This window comes from Corvus brachyrhynchos, unplaced genomic scaffold, assembly GCF_000691975.1.
Source record: "Corvus brachyrhynchos isolate BGI_N302 unplaced genomic scaffold, ASM69197v1 scaffold21, whole genome shotgun sequence".
NCBI classification, from domain to species: Eukaryota; Metazoa; Chordata; class Aves; order Passeriformes; family Corvidae; genus Corvus; species Corvus brachyrhynchos.
In genome coordinates, this window is record NW_008236924.1 from 4,458,765 (window position 1) to 4,478,054 (window position 19,290).

Genomic DNA, 19,290 nt, shown 5'->3' on the forward strand with positions numbered 1-19,290 from the left:
TGTGGCACTGGGTTGTATGTGTGGGGAGCAAAGCTTGGGTTGCTGTAACATTACTCTGTCCTGTGTCCCTTTTTCCCCAGGAGCCGTGTGAGAGACTATGGCACAAGCACTTGCCTCCCCAGGGCTGTTTTCTGACGATGAGGCTGCAGCCTCCCCTGTGCTCGAGTCCACAGCAACAGGGTTTGGGGCTGACGTGCGCAAGGACCTGCTGTCGGAGTTCTCTGCCATCTCCCCAAACTTGGAGGGCTCTCAGGTGAGGTTGGAACTCTTTTGTCACAAACAGGGCAGTGTTTTCACTCGTGGCTGCTGCTGTCTGTACAAAGGTGATGTGATGCAGAAACAACAGGGATTCTTCAGAACAGGCAGGAACAAAATGCTGCTTTGGGGAAGCAGCTCCTGTGAGAGCAGTGGGCAGCAAGTGTCTCTTGGGGTGATGCTTCATTTTAGTGTCAGGCCTTCGGATTGTTGCTCTGATTCATTAGATTAAAAAAATGCTGGTGTGCTTGGAAATGCCTAAGAAAGCTTTTGGCATTGCTGGTGATTTTGTGACCAGAGAAGTTCCTAAGCACTAGCATGCATAGCCCACATGTGTGCTCCATACGGTGGTTCCTGTTAAGTGCTCCCATGGGGAGGTTGTGTGCTGCCTCTCTGGCTGCCATACTTAACTTGGGCGGATTCTTGCAGGCTGTAGCTGAAGACAATAATGGAAAATTAAAGGTCTACCTGAGAGTTCGACCTCTGAAATCTACAGAAGTGGAAAAAGGGGAAGACCAGGTGAGACACTGAATGAAGCAGGCTCTGAGCTGCCCGTGACCCTACTGTTGTCCTTCGCTGTATATCCTCTGGCCTCTTGTAAGGCACTGCAGTGATGGATTTCATGTGTTCTTTAGGGCTGTGTCTGCATTGAGAACTCAGAAACCCTTATTCTAAAAGCTCCTAAGAATTCCTTCACCATGCGGAGCACGGAGCGGGGAGTGGGACAAGCAGTGCACAGATTCTCCTTCACCCGGGTAGGTAGCTGGGACAAACAAGCCATCTGGAAGTGATTTAAGCTTAAACCAGCCTTGCAGCTTGAAAAGCAGTCTTATTCATATCCACTGACCCCAAGGCACTGCCTGAACTCTGCAGTCTTGTACAATCCTCTCTACAGGTTTCAGTTGCAGTTTTCTTAGTTTTTATCTTCTTAAGCTTTTCTGAAAATTTTTTTTGGCAGAAAGCAGAAAACTTGTTGATGAAGCTCTAAACAAGACTAGAGTTGCAGTGATACGAGATGTTACTGGATTAAACAAATGAACAGCTTATTTTTGTAGGGGGCTCAGCTGGAATTGCTGGTAGGTCTTTTACTCATGGCTAGTGCAGGGAACAAAGGACTGTGTAATACCACTTGAGCAACCATCAGCAAAGGATAGGAAAGATCTACCTGAAGACATTTTTCCTGTGTCTTGTTTGCAGATTTTTGGACCAGAGGTGGGGCAGAAATTGTTCTTTGATGAGACAATGAAGCAGGTGGTAAAGGATGTGCTGAGTGGGCAGAACTGTCTGGTTTACACCTATGGCATCACCAATTCGGGGAAGACTCACACGATTCAGGGTACGGAAAGCACCAGGTGTTAGGGGCCCGTCGAGGGAGTTGTCTCCTCTCTTGCCTGTGGATCCTCAGCTTTGCTGCTGTTCTTGCTGCAGGCACCACCCAAGATGGTGGGATTCTGCCTCGCTCCTTGGCAACCATCTTCAACAGTGTGGGGGACCGGCTGTACCAGGCCATGGACCTGAAGCCTGCCCTCTCCCATGAGGTGGCCTGGCTGGACAGCAGGCAGGTGCGGCAGGAGGAGACCAAGAAGCAGATGATGCTGCAGGGGGGTCTCTGGGAGGTAAGCACAGGGCTTCTGGGGAGTTCAATAGCAAGAGGTAAGGGATGGTGTCATGCTACCTGCATGCTCCTGTTTGTTGTTTCCCTTCAAGGAGGAGCTGCTAACGCCACTGAAGAGGAGTCACAGTGCTGAATCTCAGCTCCAGGCCACCACCAGTGGCAGTTTTGACAGTGGAGTTGCTGGTCTGTCTTCATCCAGCCAACTCACCAACCGTTCAGACCTCAGCCAGGCAGAAGGTATGTCTGAAAGGCTGTTGTGTACTACCTGCTTCTTTTTGTTGGAGGATGGGGGAAGAATAGGGTGATGGCTGTTTGGATGCTGTGTTGTGGGTAAGGGAGCAAAGGTGCTGTAGTCTCACAGATTTTCCCTTTGAAAGATAAGGATGTCATGTCAGAAAAAGAACTTTGTGCATATGTTTTGCCAATATTTGCTGCTGCATAATAACCAACCCTTGTGAAATGAAAAATTACTTGACACTTGCTCACTTCATTCAAGGAATGTGGTTATTGAGCAGCTGATTGCTGTGAGGTGGGGATTGCTGGGAAGCAGGATGCCAAAGTGACAGCCTGCACTGAGCACTTGGGCCCTGACTGTCCAACCCAAGAACTACCAGCTGCTTAGGTATGCAGGAGCATGGAGTGATTGAGATAACAAGATCTGAAATGTCACTTATGCTGGAAGGAGTTCATGTTTGAAATATCCTGTAATTCTAGAGTCAAAACTGAGTACATAAGAGTCCTTACACAGAACAGATGATACGGCTAAAGGAAACTTTAGGCTGTCTCACTGGGGACAGGCATTGGAATAGATACAAATGGGAGGAGTTATATGGAAGGATTTGTCTCTGGGGTGGTTTTTCTTGCTGAAGAAAGTATCTCACTGTAGAGCTAAACCATTCCAGTTGGACCCATGAAAAGCTGCAGTCATGATTTGGTTTCCTTCTTTTTTTTCCTCTTTTTCCCCAGAACTGGGCCCTTGCTGGGCTGACTTGGATCGCGTTTCACTCACCAGCACAGGAGATGTGCAGTTCTCCATCTGGGTCTCCTTCTTTGAGATTTACAACGAGTTAATCTACGACTTGTTAGAACCAGCTGTACCTGGGCAGAACCGCAAGCGGCAAACACTGCGGCTCTGCGAGGACCAGACTGGCAACCCCTATGTGAAAGGTAGATTTACCTGGAAGAGAGGTTTAGTGGCCTGCTAAAAAGGCTTTAGGATTGAGCGGGTGGGTGGCTTAGCAGTGATGTGCTGGAGAGCCCCACAGAGACCTCTGATGTCTGGATTACAAGATCGTCAAATTTGTTGATGTCAAGGAAATGCAATGGTGAAGTTGGGGCTGAGATAAGTTTTCTGCCAGTCTCCTAACTGCTGTGCCCAATGCATGTTTGCTTTCCAGATCTGAACTGGATCAATGTCCGGGATGCAGATGAGGCCTGGAAGCTCCTGAAACTGGGTCGGAAAAACCAGAGTTTTGCTAGCACCCACATGAACCAGAACTCCAGTCGCAGGTCTGAAGGGGAAAGGGGTTGTTTAAGCAGAAATACAATTCTGAGGGACTTTAAAAGTTTGGTTTTTTTTTTTTTTTTTTTTTTTTTTTGCTTTAAAAGTTTGGTTTTTTGTTTTTTTTTTTTTTTGTTTTTTTTTTTTTAATTATTTGCATGTTTCTTTACAGTCACAGTGTGTTCTCCATTCGGATTCTGCACTTGCAAAGAGGTGGCAGTGAAGTTGTTCCAAAAATCAGCGAGTAAGTTTCGTGTTTTTTAGGATTTGGGTGTGATCTCGACTTTCCTGTCTCTTTGGTTGAGGGCCTGGGTTATGGGAAGTATCTTGATGAAGGTGTTGTTGAAAGTACTTGGAAGGAATAACTGCTCCCAGTGTTAAGTCTTGGAACTGACAGGAGTTTGAGGAGTACTGCAAAGTACAACTTGAAGTAGTTTTCAGGCTTTTTGAGTGAAGGTAAATGTGAGCATCCTTACCCCTGTAACAGGGCTGATTTGAGCGCTGCTGATGCCTGTTCCTGGGATGTAGTTATCTGGAAAGTGGCTGGTCTGAGGACTGGCAAAGGACCTTTGAAGTTGACACTGCAAAGCTCATTTTGCTGCTACTTAGTGTAATACCTACACTTAGGGCAGGCCCTTCCATCCAGCAATAGCCCAAGCTCCCCAAAAGAATGTTCTGTGCCCTTATGGGGATGCTGGGAAGATGACTGCAGGGTGTCTGAGCTGTAAACCTGGATATGGCACATAACCCTGTAGGTTATGTGAGTATCACTGTGTTTCCCTCAGGTTATCCCTGTGTGACCTGGCGGGGTCCGAGCGCTGCAAGGACCAGAAAAGCGGGGACCGAATGAAAGAAGCCAACAACATCAACACCTCCCTGCACACCCTGGGCCGCTGCATCGCCGCCCTCCGCCAGAACCAGCAGGCCAGGTGAGCATCCACACCTCCAGGGGGAGGGTGTGGGGGGCTGTTTGGCTTTCCCAGCTCACTCCTGCCCGTCCCACAGGACGAAGCCGGCGGTGGTTCCGTTCCGGGACAGCAAACTGACCCGCGTGTTCCAGGGCTTCTTCACGGGGCGCGGGCGCTCCTGCATGATTGTCAACATCAACCAGTGTGCGTCCACCTATGATGAGACTCTGTATGTAGCCAAGTTCTCAGCCATTGCCAGCCAGGTGAGTAGCACCCACCAGGATCATGGCATGGTCAGGGTACCTTGGGTTTCTCCTGCTTCTGTGGGAATAGGTCCCTTCCCACCACAAGGAGAGGGGGAATGCTTGCACGTCTTCCCTATGCTTTTCTAGTGGTTATTACCTTCAGGGTATTTCCAGATTCTGCTAAACTGAAAGGGCTGAAGGTTGCAGAGAGTGGGGTAGTATTTAAAGACTACACAACTCCCAGGCTTTGCAGACTGATAATGATGGTCTTTTCCCCCTTCAGCTTGTTCAGGCACCTCCCACAAAGCTGGGACTTCCATCCTTACAATCCATCATCAAAGAACACAACAGGCGAACCAGCCAGGGTCCAGAGGCAGAGCCAGAGGAAGATGTGGAATCAGAAGAAGACACCGAGGATGAGGGAGATGTCTCCATGTATGAGAAGAAGGTGGGCTGTGATTTGTTTTATAGCTTTTATGTGGATGCAAACTCAAGAACATGACTGTTAGCTTTGGCCTGGGAGCTGGGATTGGAGCTCAGCACTATGCCAAGAGAGATGACACAGAACCTCAGAAGGATATAGGGACCTCGGAAATTGGGAATCTATGACAAAAACATTCCACAGTTGGTCTAAATCTGACACACATGCTTAATTTGGAAGCACTTTGTCATCTATGGAATAGTGACAGTAACAGTGCAGGTGCAGGCTTAGAATTCCTTCTCTGCAAGGGAAATCTAGAAGTTGTGCAGAACAGGAGGCTAAATGGGGGAAAAAATAATCAAACTCCCTAGATACTCAAAGCAGGCAGCTGGGATAGCTGAAAGATCAAGATGAAGTCATATCCCTACAGAGACTCAAGCTGTCATGTGTCAAGGTAGCAAACTCTGGCAACTTCTCTTTCCAAAACCTTAAATCTAGATCACTGCAGCCTGCAGACATGGGATCACTTACTCCAGGTCTTAAGTCTGTTGTGCAGTGTGAGCAGTGGAGCTGTGCCTCTTGCAGGACTTGTTGCGTGTGGTCGAAGCTGCCCGAGAGCTGCTGGTGCAGGAGCGGCAGAAGAAGCTGCAGCTCGAGATGCGCCTGCGTGAGGAGATCTGCAACGAGATGCTGGAGCACATGCAACAGAAGGAGCAGTGGTGGAGGTACAACCTGTGCTGGTCTCCCTCCCTCTGCTTAGGATGAGCTGCAGCACCAAGAACTGCCAGATCCTGACATGGAATTGGTTGTTCTCTTTGTAGCCAACACGTGGATGCTCAGAGGGAGCAGCTGGAGGAACTGTATGAGGGTAAAATGACCATCCTGAAGGACTTACTGACTGACCACTACCAGGAGAAGATGCAGGTTTGTTCAGGGCAATGCAATGACATCAGGAAAGTGGCAGTGGGTTGGGAGGGGACTCTGGGTACTCAAGTCCAGGAAGATCTTTATGCAAAGTGAAAGATTTTGCTTTCTGAGGTATTTTTGGTGATATTATTTCATCACTTGATCCACACTTTTTGCTTCTTGTCTCCTACTTTATGTAGCCCACTAGGCTTCCTAATTTTGAACACTCAATCTGGAAGCTAATGCACAACCATCCTGATTCCTCTACTTGTTCAACATGATTCTCTCCCCTCCCCCCCTTACTCTTTTCACTACTGGCTTGATTTGGGCTCTTCAGATTTGTGTGAATTTCTTTTCTTGCTCTTAGTTGTGATGATGGGTATTGGTCTGTCCATATTTTCAAGCCTGTGACATTTGAGTGACTTCTGGGACTTCTAGCAGACTGCAGATGCCAACTCTTAAAAACAATCCCTTTTCTTTAGAGCCTGTAAAAAAGTGGTTTAGGCTCCCAGGAAGTGGGTTTACTGTGCTCACTTAAAGGACCTTAAAGGCTGGGTTCAATGTGTGAAGTGTGGGATTGAGAAATTCTCCAGGAGGAAAGACACAGAAAGTTTCAGACAAGCTGTGCTAAGAAAATCTTGTTGAATATCTGAACAACTTCCTTTCTCAGGAGCGTGACGAGGAGATTTTGGAGCTCAAAGCTGCTCTGCAGGAGACCAAAGAAAAGCTGGAGAGCCTGGATATGAAGCAAAAGGACTCAGAGCAAGGCATACGTCGATCCAAGCGAGTGGCCACCTCGTCTGTTCTGCAGCAGGAGCTGGCAGACACCAAAGCCAGGCTGGAGCAGTGTCAAAAGGAGTTAAATTCCGCAACTGCAGGTACAGCAGCAACGCTGCACTGGTTCTGAACTGTGCTGAGAGATCCTTGTGCAGGGTTAGAGAGACCTTCTTCAGGGTACATTGCATTCAGACACTCTGAAAACATTATTTGAGTTGTAGATGACAGGAATAATGTGCTGGATGGACAGTTTCACTTCATTTTCACATGAAAATGGACTTTAGGGCAGGATAATCTTTCCATTCAAATTCTTTAGTCCCTTTATCTAAATGAATGGGAGAAGCCTGGGATGTTTGTGCCTTTCTGCACAAACTCAAAAGCTCTTCCCAGCTTGCCTGTGGCAGCTTGTCTCAAGGGAAGTCCTGAACTTCAGGAATACTGAAAGCTGATCAACGTCCTGTTGCTCACTACTTTTTGTCTGTTCCTAGAGTTGCGCAAGTACCAGAAATTAGTGGAGCCACCTCCCTCTGCCAAACCCATTACTATGGATGTAGACAGGAAGCTGGAGGACGGACAGAAGGTAACTCCAGTTCTGTGTTACAGAGAAGAACATTTGCAGAGCAAAGTGGTTGCCAGCTTAAACAGTGTTTGGGGCTGCTGTTACCACGTTTTTAAACACGTGAAATGGGTTTGTTGAACTTACTGGAGCTGTTGGAGGTTTTGGTATCTGTGATCACTCAGATGAGATCCTCTCTCTGTGCTGCATATCTGAATTACCTTGGAGTGGCTTTGTTTGCAGAGCAGTGTCAAAACCAGCTGTTGCCTTAAACCTCTCTCTTCTAGAATGTCAGATTGCTGCGTTCAGAGTTACAAAAAATTGGGGCGTCTCTCCAGTCTGCAGAGCGGGCGTGCTGCCACAGCACAGGGGCAGGGAAGCTGCGAGAGGCCCTGGGCACATGTGATGACATCCTGGCACGACAGGTGATTTGTCTGCTTTGGTGTGGGTTGCAAGGGGCAGAGGGGTTTAGTCTGTGTGCTCTGCCATAATCAGAGTAACAAAAGTTCTTGCTGCTGAAAATAAAAATGATTTGCTAGTACATACTGCCTATTATGTGAAGGGAGCTCTCCTGCTGATTTTTTCAATGGCTGAGTCAGTTGTGTATTTACCTCTCCAGAGGAGACCCAGATTGTTTCTGTTCCGTTAACTGGCAGCCTGGACTTAAAGTAGGAGAATTCAGAGTTCTCACTTCCTTATCCACTCCATCACAGTTGCTATGGCAACATATTTGCAGCAGGATGGAGTCAGCTTTGTCCCACCCTTACTGTTCCTCTTTGTTACTGAACTGCTACACTGTTGACAGCAGAAGCTTTTATGCATGGTCTTATTTAGAAGTTAGTGAATTTTGGCAAAAGGCAGTTTATCCTCCTCAGTTCACAGTAACCAGGGAGTTAAGACAACTTGTCATAGTACCTGATGGGAGCCTACAAAAAAGCTGGAGAGGCACTTTTTATAAGAGCAGAGAATGACAAGACAAGGGGGAATAGCTTCAAACTGAGGTTTAGATTAGATATTAGGGGAAAATTCTTTACTGTGAGGGTGCTGAAGCACTAAAAACACATTTCCTAGAGAAATTGTGGCTGCTCCATCCCTGGAAGTATTTAAAGCTAGGCTAGAGCACGCTGGTCTAGTAAAAGCTGTCCCAATCCACAACAGAGAACAAGAGGATCTTTAAGGTCTGTTCCAACTACGGATGGGCTTTTCTTTCTATGATTCAATATTTTATATTATTTTATATAAATATATATTGCCTTGCCTTCCTCAGGACCAGACCCTGGCAGAGCTGCAGAACAACATGATGCTGGTGAAGCTGGACCTGCGCAAGAAGGCGGCCTGCATCGCCGAGCAGTACCACACGGTGCAGAAGTTGCAGGCCCCGCCAACGTCCACCCTAAAGAAACGCTTCTGTGCCAACAGGGAAAACCTGCAGCCTAATCAGCCTCCTGGAAAAAAGCTCTTCCTGCACAACATCCTGACACGTTCAGCCACCCGTCCTGTGGCTGCCAGAGGGTGGCAACTTCGTTCAGTTGCTCTATGACTTTTCAAAAGGAGGTCCCTGCCCCGCTATTACTGGAACAGGTGGCAAATCCAATATAATAGCATCTGGTTTTCATTGTGCGCTTGTTTATTGTTATTGTAGCTGCTTGAGAGCTTATGTAAACATCTCTGGATATGTATGTTTAAACTTTCAATCAATACCAAAGTGGACAAAGTGACCTTATGTAATTTAAACACTACACTGAGGAAAGTCTTTAAATGTAAAATAATGCAGATGATCAAACTGGTTTAACAGAAGGACAAGATAAAGGTGAATTCTTGTCTGTGTTGGCACACAATTCAAAAAATAAGTTCACAAGTTTCTCCTTGAAAGATACTTTGCCTTCCTTGAATTACAATCCTTTATTAAAGTATACACGTTCTAGGCCAGGGCTGCTCTCTCGGATCTTGGCTTGCAATTCTGGCTCCAAGCGCGATACCGACATAGAACTGAGCAAAAGAAACAGTAAAGGGGTTACATCAAACAAGCAGCAGAAGGGAAAATAAGATGGACAATGCATCTGGTGAAACATCCCACATTGTTAAAAGAGTTTTCAGATCTTTTTAAACATCTTATCAAGGAAGCAGGCTCACAGACCAGGGCAAATGAATCCCTGCTCCAAGGGCACTGGAGTCTGTGGAGTCAGGAAATTGGCTGTTGCTCCTACCCTGAGGGTAAGGATCTGCTTCATTGCTCAGGTTGTTGCTGGCAGAAACTTACCTTCCTCGAAGTGTTTTTATTAAATAGAATGTATTTGCCTATTTAACTTACTACCTGATTTTATTCAGTTGAATAAAAGGTTTTTTTTTTTTTTTTTTTTTTTTTTTATGAGAGCTGGTTCACAGTAAAGTCAATTGAGCTGCCAGGTCATTTGAACAGCTGCAATTTCCTGAACACAGTTCATGGTCTAATCTTCCTTTGAACTGGAGAGCCATGGCTGAAATCAAGAACTGCAGTATGTGTGCTGGGTTGGTTTGCCAAGTCATCTCCAGGTAGCCTAGTGACACGTGTTTACCACAGTTCTCTGTCCTAGGCCAAGCAGGGAGACAGATGGTGTCAGACAGCTTTGTTGTACTCAAACAATGCTGAGAATTGGCTATTGTTTCCTGGAAGTCAAAAGCTGCCTTAGTTGTTCAGTATTTTAATGGACTCAGCTCAAGCTTGGATTGTTTAAGGTACATCTGGCAGCTTGTTCAGACAACCACTATTAAAATGAGAGGGACAGCTGAATTTAAGGCCCTGTCTGTATTATATACCATACTGAGCTAAGATTTTTGTTAAGTAACTCAGATTTCATAATGATTTCAGCTATAATGAATATTGTTTCTAAGACAGCTTTCAGTACTGAGCTATTTCTGTATTGATGAAAAAGTCTGGAAAAATATTAATCAAATAACAAGCACAGATAGTCAGTCCAGTGCTGTTCTGTACAACTAGAACAGTTTCCAGCTGAAAATAAAATGGGCTCTGACTGTATTTAATGCATCTATAACCTTACTGGACATGAATATATTGTATAGAACTCATTTTGAGCTGCTGGGGTTTGTAAACAACTATCATATGTTAGTGATGAATAACATAGTTATTACTTTTCTGTATATTCTCTTGTTTATCACCTTTGTTATATGGGAATTAAAACTGTGCTTGAGCAGGCAATGACCCCTTGTTTGTGTCTGTGTGCAGCACCATGAATGGATCTGGAGTAACATTAAAGTGAGAACAATTCACAGCAGTACCCACCTTTTCTGAGGAAACAGTGCACAACACAGGGGAGTTGCAAATACAAGACTAGAGGAGACAAAATCAGGTTTACAATATTTAGGGTGCTAAAGGAGAATTCAAAAACCTTATGCATGATTTAGATAAAAAGCTTTCTAGCTTTTTTTTTTGTAGACAGTGAGGTAAAGTTCCATAAAGTGCTGTGTAACTTTTATTTCTCACTGCATTGTCCCTTATTAAATCATTTACCTACACGTAGCACTGAATGTTTCAATACCATGCTCCCAAATGTGTCTAAAATTGCCATTTGATGTCCTTACAGTGTTTTACATTTGAGTGCAGGACAACAGAAAATGCCAGAACACAGCAAATTAAACCTTATTAACCAAATATTTCAAGAATCCATCAACCTCCAGGATGAGATTCCACTGACTGTTTAGAGGCAACAGCCAAAGCATCTTTTCTAATTGAGCTGCCACATTCCTTTTTTTGCCACTCCCTTTCTCCCTCCCTCTGCTTTTCTTGGCAGCTTCTTCCCTGCTAGCGGCTTTTTTGTTTTTAACATGATATTTTATCAGTTACAGAGATGGAAATAACTGCTGTGCCCTCATTAACTCTCACAACCTTTTTTCCTTAAAAAAAGTGCAAATATTTCTACTTTCTCAAAACCCTCAGAAGTATCTCTTAAGATAGCAGACCCAGCCCAAAGAAACTACTTACCAGATTCCAACTAATCCAACTTGAATGGGAGCACTCATCCAAGGAAATCTCTGTTGGAAATAAAACCACACACCGTAAGTGTGGAGTCTTTTCTTCCGGCTTCCCACCTTCCTGGAATTCTTGTTTTACAAGAGACAGATTGCACCTAAAAGACTCTTAGATGTGAAGGCAAAACCCTGACCAGCGTGGCTTCATGCTGAGCTCATTTGAGAGCCAAATCCCTTTGGAAAGCAGTAAGGAAATTCCCAGGGCAATCAATGTACACTGCGACCCTGAGTAAGTGTCCCTTAGAAACTCCAATGCGAGTGTGGCTGTTTGACTCAGGAGCTGCTCCTGGGCCTTTTCTCTGATTCTCACAAGCCCACAGCAACAACAGAGCTGAAATTTGGAGTGGTGCTGCCACACCTCTGAAGGGCACAGGGAATTTTGCCCAGGCATTTCAAGGAAGAGCATGGTCTGGTTACAACTCCTTCCCTTTGGTGGCATCAAATGGTTTTAACCTGCAACTGGAGCCACCAGCCATAAATAAGGGAGATGTCAAGTCAGAATGTAAATCTGCCTCTCTTAGCCCTTTCTCCTGTCATATGATTTCCCTTGATGTGCAGGAACTTTTTCCTTGTGGCAACACTCCAGCTCTGCAGGAGTTCACCTTTTATTGAAGGAAAAAAGGGTTGAAGGATTGGGAAAACAAAGCTGAGAAAGCAACACATAACCCATGGATGCGTTTTTAGCATATTCCTCATTAATTCTGTAACTTTTGCAGAACTTGAATAAGTGCCAAGAAATTTTTAAATTATTTAGGAACCCACTCTCTCTCATTGGTAGAATGTTAATTGAAATTCATTACTAAAGAAGTAAACCCAGAACTGTTCAATGGACACTGCTGCCTCTTGCTACACTAAGAACAGCACCTACCCAGCTGCCAATGAGGGCACGAAGGGAGCTTGAAAACAAAACGGCTCAAAAGGTAAAAATCACTTGATACACTAGATGATGTTTGTTTCCGCAAGAAGAGTTTCTCAAGATATTGAAGTTAGAGGAGAAAATGGTGAGCAGAAGCTGGGCACTGTTTGAGAGTAGAAATGGACAAAGGAAATGTAGAAAGCACAGGAGGACAAAGCTCAGGGCTGAGGGAGGTCACAGCAGTGTCTGAGGCAGGGAAAATGAGCCTGCGTGGAGTAAAATTTCTCCAGAGCCTGAGGGAGAAGAAACAATGTAGAAGACTGCTTCTCTTTTCTTTAATTTTTTTTTTTCCTGCTATCAATCTGTAATCCAGAAATGAGTGCAGGAAGAACTGTGTAATTCAGCAATAACCTGCAACAAGAGGTAACAAATGGGACAGAACAACAGCGAGAAGGGCGAAGAGGGAAGGCAGCTGAGCTTTGCTGTTCTGGCATTCCCTAAACACCTCCATTTGGCCTTCAGCTGAGATAAATTCACCCCAAATGCTTTACATTTCATACCCTGGGAGAGTCCATGCCCAGAGGTGGTGAACACAAGCCAAACCCTGCACTGCCTCTGAGAAGGGAGGGAGAGGGACGCTGCGCATTGCAGTGGGAGTGTGGGACCCAAGGGATGTAACAGAAAAGCCCCAAATACAATTTTATAACTAAAAAAGGCTGTTGGAAGGTGCCCTGAGAGGAATAAACGGTTTCATGCCTTTGTCAGAGTTAGTCATTGATCTGAGAGAGAGAGAGGTGTCTAATACAGACTCTGCAAAGAACACGGAGTTTATGTGCTGGAACATTTTTTGCCAACTTGATCTGAATTACAGCCTTTCTTTTTCAAGAATGTTACCAGGCTGCACTAATCCAGAAAGATGGTGAGGAAAAAGTAACACTGGGAGGTCAGAATTAAGAACTGGAGTTGCCCAGGGAACAACGCAAAACCATAAACCAAAATTCAAATGGAGGCTGCACACCCCCACAAAGAGAGAAAATGGAGAAAATACAAGACAAAGAGCAGAGGAATTCACTGTGTTAGAGAACCATCGTTTAACTCCGGAAGAAGGCAGTTCCCAATGAATTAGCATTTAATTTCCAGATGTCTTTATGACATTTTAGTGGTTAGTGCAAACAGAGAAAATGGAGAAATGATAATTAAGCAAACAAAAGCCATAAGGGGAATCAGCTTCTTTCTAACTGCCTCCTTTCTTTGTTGGACATAAAAATCTGTCAGCTTTCCCAGGCCAGCTATGCCTGTTTTCAAAAAAATAAATAAATGAAATGACTGTGAAATTAGGAATGCATGGAGGACTTCAGGGCATAAGACATTCAAGAACAATGCTTGAAGACAAAGGCCCTATGTTCTGGTTTTGTAACTGTTTTGAATACAGATTTTAGCTGCAGATTAAAAGACCTCACAGAGCTTGTTTCAAGGATATATGAGGAAACTTCTAGAATCAACTTGGATGTTAATTCAATATACAGAACTGTACAGAAACTGTAGTTAAAGCTGTGAGAGTAGCAATATAAACACAAACTTTCATGCTGATTGGAATTTTCCTAAGTTTCTATGGAAAAAAACCAATTTATTTCTTCAGAAAAGTTACCTGTAAGTAAAATCTATAAACCCTCAGGGTAAGGTTGTTTATGGATCCTCCTGCTGCAGCAGGTAAATTAATTTGGTTCTGCACAGAGCTGGTCAGGAGTACAGCCACAGGGATAATGAAAATGGACATTATGCAGCCTAATCACTGCTACGCTGCATAATTACATAAAAAGGCCCCGAAGCTGCTGCTGAAACCTATGGTAAAAGAACGTCTACAGTTAAAAATACTTTCTCAAGGCAACTTCTTTTTGAAGCAGTAAATATCTGCTTATGTTCTAAGAACATTGAGGCATTTTCTAGCAAGAACTTCTGGGAATGTTGTTAATTCACACCGATGTCTTGGTGCAAAACACAGTGGGAATGTGGCGGATGAGTAGTGCTACATGACCTACATCTTATTCCACATATCAGAGGATGACAGGCTGCTCTGAGACCAACATTCCAGGAGTATTTCCCTCTCTCTTGTCTTACTGCAGGCCAGCTTTCTATTTTTTTTTATCATTCACAACCATTTGCCTATTTTTTGGCCTTGTGTGTTGCTTAATAGGCTTTGGCAAGCAGTCAGGAATTATTTCCAAGAGTGGTAGTGAAGCAAAGGCCAAGGGTAGTGAGTTAGTAAAGCAGTGTGGGGGTGGTGTTGGAGTGCTGGGATGGGATGGTGCTTCTCAAACTCCACGAGGACATGCAGAAGCTGCTTGTTAAAAATGCAGCTCATTCCTTAAAGGGTTTAATACTAATCTCTACTAGGTGTTACCACTGGCTAGCTGCAGAGCAGTGTTTCACCTGCATTCAGTCTCTGAGGCTGAGGGAGAGGACAGGTGAGCATAAACGGTCAGGATGGTACCAGAGACCACTGAGTAGTCACTGCAGAAATCGCTCATTTTGGCTGATCTGAAAAATTTACAACACCCTTATGTTGATTACACCACACAAAAACAACAGGTATTTGTCTCCAGATTTTGAGGATTGCTGCAACTTCTTCACAAATGTATTTTCCAGCTGAGTTAATAGCATTTGTGACATTTCTCACACGTCAAATACAAACAAAATAATTTTTTCCCTAAATTTTTTTTAACAAGGGTTAATTTTCCAGGCAGTACATTCTCAAGAAGATCACAGCATCACAAGTCGTGGTGTGTTTGGATGCCCTGCAGGCTCACTTCTTCCAGGAGATAAAAGCAGCACACACTGATTTTTACCCTGAAACTCAAATGCCACATTTCCTGTTTTTACACTCTGAGCAAAACTGTTTTCTGTTAACAAGTGGGAGGGAAGCAAAGCACTTTAGGGGAAAAAAAGTTTTAAGATTGGAAGACAATCACAGAATGGTTTGGGTTGGAAAGGGCTTTAAAGACCATCCAGTTCCACCCCCTTCACTATCCCAGGTTGTTCTAAGATCTTTCCAACCTGGCCTTGGACACTTTCAGGGATGGGGCAGCCACAACTATCCCAGGCAATCTGTTCCTGACTTATAAATACAGAAACACTTCCAAACAGGGTGTCTAACTGGGTAATCTCACTCTCTGAAAGAGAAAGGAAGGGCAGAAACAGTAAGAGATAAAATTTAAATACTTTTAAAACTTTATCTTAGACAAACAAAACCATTCCAAACAAAATCTTCCCCTGCTTCTCCTGCTTGTCCCCACACAAACTTTTCCAAGGGAGGATCTGGAGACTTAGACCATGATTTTTTCCCTAATTTTTTCTAACAGGAAGGAGACAGATTTTCTTAGGCTTCTGGGGTGGGTCTCACAGGCAGAGGCTTTGCTTTATCGGTAATTAAATCACTGATATCAGCAGTGAGGATGAAACTCCCTTTACTGGTAAAGAACTACAGGGTTCCTCACCTGAATATTATTTCCCTCATGTTAGACAACCCTGTAACTAATTCCATTATTGTTCTTTACCCTCTCATGCACACAGTGCATTATGTTGATGTAGGTTATGGATTTACCAACACCAGGGGTTTGACTTCACACTACATCAGCATAAAAAGATGCTGGAAATAAGGAATCTTTGTTTAAGAATGCCCATTCTGTGCCTACCCTGCACTTTATGTCCAGTAAATTTTAAAGGATCATTTTTAAAAGAGATTTTGGCCATAATATTTGTTTCCATACTCAGATTGTTACTACAGCAGCTAAGCAAAGCCTCCTTACTGCTATCTTGAACAAACCACCACTATTAAAATGTTCTTTTTTTTTTCCCCCCAGAAAACTCAGTACAAGGAAGGTTTATTTCACAGGAAGAATGTGCATTTTAAGAACAATTATAAAAGTAACAAAAGTGCTCCTATTTTCTCAACGTTACCTTACACTGTGATAAAAAACCCAAGTTACCCCTAAGAAAGGCAGAAGGAAAGTGACAGCTGTAAAGCAAGTTCTACAGGGATGTCCTCCCACAGTGTTTGGGAGGCAAATATGAAGATTCAGGAAGTATTTAAATGTCATTAAAATATTAACTTAGGATATGAAATATATTGAGGTAGATTATCTAAGACTAACCTTTAAAAAGGCTTTCTTTTCCAGGGCATTCATTATGAAGGGAGGAATTGCTGCAAATAAGATAAAAAAGGCATTAACCTCAGAGAGAAAGGCACTTTGTTTTCATTTTCTGTTTAGCTGAACTAATACTGTAACACAATTTTCACAGCCTTTTGTCATTCACTGAGTTTTCATTTCACATTGCCAGCTGGATTGGTATTTACAGATCTGAATTCTCCCAATGAGCAAACTTGCAATTTCACATGTAAACCTGAGCTCAGTAATTTGGCCCTGGCAGAGCACCTAAGCCAATTCCAAGCAAGTGGAATTTGCTCCCATTCCTTTGCTATCTGTATCTTTTCTGCACAAGCATCCCAGGAGCTTTTCTGCTGCACTTCAGTGTAACACACTGAGGATGTTTCCACATTTCCCTGGGGAAGTTCTCAACAGAAAAGCAAACACTGCCTGGGGAACTGTAAGGTAACTTGGCCCCTGAGGAAAATCACTTGGCTAGAACTGAAATCTCCTTCTCCCAGCAGGAACTGATAATCAGGACTGCACAGGACTTATCTTTACCCATGCCAGGAGAAGCCATCAGAATCCTGGATATCACCACCTGGGTGATTGCCTGCTGAGCTGCTTTGGATGAATCACCCAGTCTGTTTCCATTCTCATCCGTGACAGGAATTCCAAACTTGAGTTCCCTGTTTAATAAGGGGTAAAAAATAAAGCAGTGATGGATGTGAACTTGTTTTTTCACCTTTTTTTTGTCACCTTATCTCTGTCCCTTAAAATTGTCAATTATAACAATTACATGTTGTATTTTATTTTCTAAGTTAGCCTCTCTGTAACGCTCTTTGGCACAAAAAAATTTTCAAAAGGTAGAGAAATATCAAGGAAAAATATATTGAGAAGTTACCAACTGAGTATTTGTAACAGCAATCTGCTGCTTGAGTCTGCTCACAGCATTCCAAGGAGGAAGAAAGGAGATGTGCTTTTTCTGTGTTCCACAGAAGGGAGAGGTCAGTTCACAAAGCAATGCAGAAAAGTGGAATTTTCTGGACTGCTCTGCAAGTGGAGTCTGTCCTATCTGACAGACAGCTCATGGAACACAGGAAGATTATTTTCACTGAGTTGAAACAGAAGGCTCTGTGAAAATTCCCCCCTGGCATTCTAGTCTGAGTTGTCATTTCAACCACGAAGAATATACTTGAAAGTATAAAAGGAGGCACAAGCCAAGTCACATTTCTGTAACTGCATTATTCTCTATCAGATCTTTTGCTCAAGTGCAGGGTTAGGTGTTATATTGGGACAAGCAGAAGGAACAGCAGATTTCCTGAGGGCTGCCTTTATTCTTCTCTTCAGATTTTATAGAAAATACTACCATAGATCAACTTCCATCATCAATACAAACTCTAAACCCTTTTCCACCCATAAGCTTGTAATTATAGTAGACAGAATGCTTTTAATATGCTGTTCCCTACTACTGCTCTTATTCCTAGTCAAATCACAACACAAAAAAAAAGTTTGTTTCTGACAAACTGCATGTTTTTGTCACCTCGATGATTAAACAGAACTGCAGAGCCTGACTTCTATGACTAAGTTCTGCAGGTGGGATTTGAAGCACCATTTTTGAAATGACTGTGTTTTTCCAAAGTGTAGCTGGTATTCAAGGGGTCCATGTGATCAAAGTTTTGAAGGAACCAGTAATTGATTGGAGATCCAAGACTGAAGAACTCTTTGGATATTTATCTGAAGAGAATGAACACGTTCTGTTTTATACCTGTTACAAACAACCAGTCAAAACCTCATGCATGAGGTTTCTGCAAGGTTCTGAAACAAGCTACAGATATAAAATGCGCTTTATTTAGTAACTTGCTGATCTACAAACAGAGCAACATCTTTTCTTCTAGCATGAGTGATCATTGTTCTTTTTCCTACCTTTGTCTCATTAGTGGAATATTGATGCAGTTGGCAGAAGCAACAGCAGCAAAAGGAACAAACCTCCCTATAAGAGGTGAGACACGCTGTAAAACACACAGGGAGGGGAGAAAAAGGAAAATAAAAATGTATATAATCATTGCCTTCCTTGAAATGCTTTATCTGCTAATGACAGACCAGACTTATTTCCTTTATATTGAAATTCAGTGAAAACTCACTGGTGGGGCAGAGGTAGAACAAGATTCAAACAAGAAATAAGTCATAAATGCTTCTTTCCAAAGTGAGTAGTGGCAGGAGAGTGACAAAACCATTCTGAATTTAGCAGCATCACAGGGAAGTGTAATTACAACTCCAATTTAATTTCAAGTGCTATTAGATGCCTTGAGATGTGAAAAAGAAACTGGAAAAAATGGCACTTTATTAGGTAGAGTCTGCATGAACCAAGCATGGGCTGTTTGACAGATATGTATAAACCCATCTCCATGGGGAAAAAACAAGGCTGGGATCTAAAGAAAGGATTACAACATTCATTACAACTCCACAGTGGGAGCTGTGCACGACAGAGATACACCAGAGGAGAAATGAGCTGTGAGCTTCTCACAGGACATCACAATTTAGTAAGAATGGAAAAAAATACCAGCAATACCTTTGCTAGTGAATTAAGTCCTAAGGCTGTTGCAACAGCACCCGTGGTGGCAGAAACATAGGCTGTTCCCAGCTGGCTAAAACAGAAATGAAAATGTTTGAACATGCACAGAGACATTGATGTCACTTTGAAAAATAATTACACTTTACACATGTCGTTATACACCCCCAGAAGTTAAGTAGGCTTTTTTGTGCCACTGCAGTAAGGTGGGGATGGAAGATCCAAAATGGGACACTGAATTAAACACTTTTATTTCACTAAGTAAAAATCATATTCAAGCCACATTGTAATACTGAATCAGGTTCTGCTGGTTGTGCATTGCTGCCTGTTCAGCATTTTCTCATGTGTCTGAATGAACACCTTGAAGGATTAGTTCTTACTTAATTTCCTAATTGCTTAACCTAGTAAAATCAGCTTGGATTTCCAAGGCCACTTCTATAACAGTAATTAAAATCAAACATACCAAACCCCCCCACACAGACCAGCTATGCTGCAAACACCCAAATC

The 19,290-nt window shown here is 43.4% G+C and overlaps 2 protein-coding genes across 3 annotated transcripts in view; one reads left to right on the forward strand and one right to left on the reverse strand.

The window, feature by feature from the left end:
* KIF20A (kinesin family member 20A) lies at positions 1-9,113 on the forward strand. The gene is made up of 18 exons (XM_008628990.2): positions 1-253; positions 685-774; positions 891-1,010; positions 1,453-1,591; positions 1,684-1,871; positions 1,963-2,107; positions 2,837-3,037; positions 3,268-3,379; positions 3,544-3,615; positions 4,157-4,300; positions 4,377-4,542; positions 4,808-4,972; positions 5,531-5,670; positions 5,767-5,869; positions 6,522-6,729; positions 7,117-7,208; positions 7,472-7,609; positions 8,452-9,113. The coding sequence occupies exons 1-18, from the start codon at positions 98-100 to the stop codon at positions 8,722-8,724; spliced, it is 2,652 nt and encodes an 883-aa protein (XP_008627212.1). The 5' UTR covers positions 1-97; the 3' UTR covers positions 8,725-9,113.
* SFXN1 (sideroflexin 1) overlaps positions 8,862-19,290 on the reverse strand; it is a 21,950-nt gene continuing 11,521 nt past the window's right edge. The window contains exons 5-11 of one of the 2 annotated variants that reach the window (XM_008628989.2): positions 18,784-18,859; positions 18,138-18,223; positions 16,773-16,900; positions 16,218-16,267; positions 11,164-11,213; positions 10,465-10,512; positions 8,862-9,173 (exon numbers count right to left, since the gene is read on the reverse strand). In XM_008628989.2, the coding sequence (XP_008627211.1) occupies positions 9,077-9,173; positions 10,465-10,512; positions 11,164-11,213; positions 16,218-16,267; positions 16,773-16,900; positions 18,138-18,223; positions 18,784-18,859 (535 nt within the window). In that variant the 3' untranslated portion in view covers positions 8,862-9,076. Of the gene's footprint in view, positions 9,174-10,464; positions 10,513-11,163; positions 11,214-14,496; positions 14,605-16,217; positions 16,268-16,772; positions 16,901-18,137; positions 18,224-18,783; positions 18,860-19,290 lie in introns of those variants that run through there. The other variant, XR_001859922.1, reaches the window with a different exon arrangement.